This window comes from Kickxella alabastrina, assembly GCF_025024165.1.
Source record: "Kickxella alabastrina strain RSA 675 chromosome Unknown BX661scaffold_73, whole genome shotgun sequence".
NCBI lineage: Eukaryota > Fungi > Kickxellomycota > Kickxellomycetes > Kickxellales > Kickxellaceae > Kickxella > Kickxella alabastrina.
Window position 1 is genome coordinate 1 of NW_026251544.1, and position 1,743 is coordinate 1,743.

Below are 1,743 nucleotides of genomic sequence, written 5' to 3' on the forward strand. Positions count from 1 at the left end.
CAGCCAAGAAGTATAACGACAGCGGATATGACGAGGATGGCTATAATGTTTCTGGCTATAATTCGGATGGTTACAACATGCACGGATACAACTCCGATGGCTACAACACTGGTGGATATAATTCCAATGGCTATAATACGGATGGTTATAATACAGATGGTTATAACGCCGATGGCTATAATTCGGATGGCTATAATTCGGATGGCTACAACTCTGATGGCTACAACTCTGATGGCTACAACTCCAAGGGATACAACTCCAAAGGTTACAATGCCGACGGTTACAATGATCAAGGCTACAATGAAAACGGCGACTATGACGAAAAGTACGTAGAAAATGGAGACGATACCAGCTTTATTGACAATACCATCGGGCCAAGTGATTCTAATTACAGTGGAAGTAATAGTTCGTCATTCAGCTGGCCGTACGATAATATCCCTCCCCTCCAACCATCTCCTCTCAGAACTCTGTGATCCAGGGTGATTCTAGCTCTGAAATTTCTTTGGACTTGTCGTCTGTTTACAAAGCTCCCCAGATTCCAACTGGGAGTACTGCGGTAAATTCTGCTTCTTCCAGCTCTCCGTTGAATCAGATTTACTCTACTCTGCCAATTGATAATCCGGCTTATTCTGATATCTTTCAAAGCACCAATGCGCCGACAGGAGAAGGTCAGGCAAGCTCTGCTTTGTCATCTGATGAAGCCCAGTCAAGCAGCACTACTCCCGTTGGCAACGAAACCCAGGATGGCTCGCATTACTACAATACCCCGCAGGTGAGCGTTTCATCGGATAATGGTGCTCAGTCAAGCACCAATACTCCTGTTGATGACAACAACCAGAGTGTCTCTTCTTACGAAAATACCCCGCAGGTGAGTGTTTCATCGGATGATGGTGCTCAGTCAAGCACCAATACTCCTGTTGGCAACGAAACCCAGGATGGCTCGCATTACTACAATACCCCGCAGGTGAGTGTTTCATCGGATGATAGTGCTCAGTCAAGCACCAATACTCCTGTTGATGACAACCAGAGTGTCTCTTCTTACGAAAATACCCCGCAGGTGAGTGTTTCATCGGATGATGGTGCTCAGTCAAGCACCAATACTCCTGTTGGCAACGAAACCCAGGATGGCTCGCATTACTACAATACCCCGCAGGTGAGCGTTTCATCGGATGATGGTGCTCAGTCAAGCAGCAATACTCCTGTTGACGACAACGACCAGAGTGTCTCTTCTTACGAAAATACCCCGCAGGTGAGCGTTTCATCGGATGATGGTGCTCAGTCAAGCAGCAATACTCCTGTTGACGACAACGACCAGAGTGTCTCTTCTTACGAAAATACCCCGCAGGTGAGCGTTTCATCGGATGATGGTGCTCAGTCAAGCAGCAATACTCCTGTTGACGACAACGACCAGAGTGTCTCTTCTTACGAAAATACCCCGCAGGTGAGCGTTTCATCGGATGATGGTGCTCAGTCAAGCAGCAATACTCCTGTTGACGACAACAACCAGAGTGTCTCTTCTTACGAAAATACCCCGCAGGTGAGCGTTTCATCGGATGATGGTGCTCAGTCAAGCAGCAATACTCCTGTTGATGATAACAACCAAAGTGTCACTTCTAATGATGAAACCCAGCAGGTAAGCACTTCATCAGATAATGGTGCTCAGTCAAACACTGACTCTTCGACCTCGAGCACCTTTGACCCGTATGATGGCGTGAGCATCCCACCCCCTCCAGTCATTGATGA

General features: G+C 47.3%; 1 protein-coding gene across 1 annotated transcript; it reads left to right on the forward strand.

The window, feature by feature from the left end:
* Positions 1-176: 176 nt before the first annotated feature.
* BX661DRAFT_126825 (uncharacterized protein) lies at positions 177-335 on the forward strand (the record flags this gene model as incomplete). Its single annotated transcript, XM_051532478.1, has 1 exon — positions 177-335. A coding segment is annotated over one exon (159 nt), but the record flags the coding sequence as incomplete, so codon positions are not given.
* Positions 336-1,743: the final 1,408 nt, after the last annotated feature.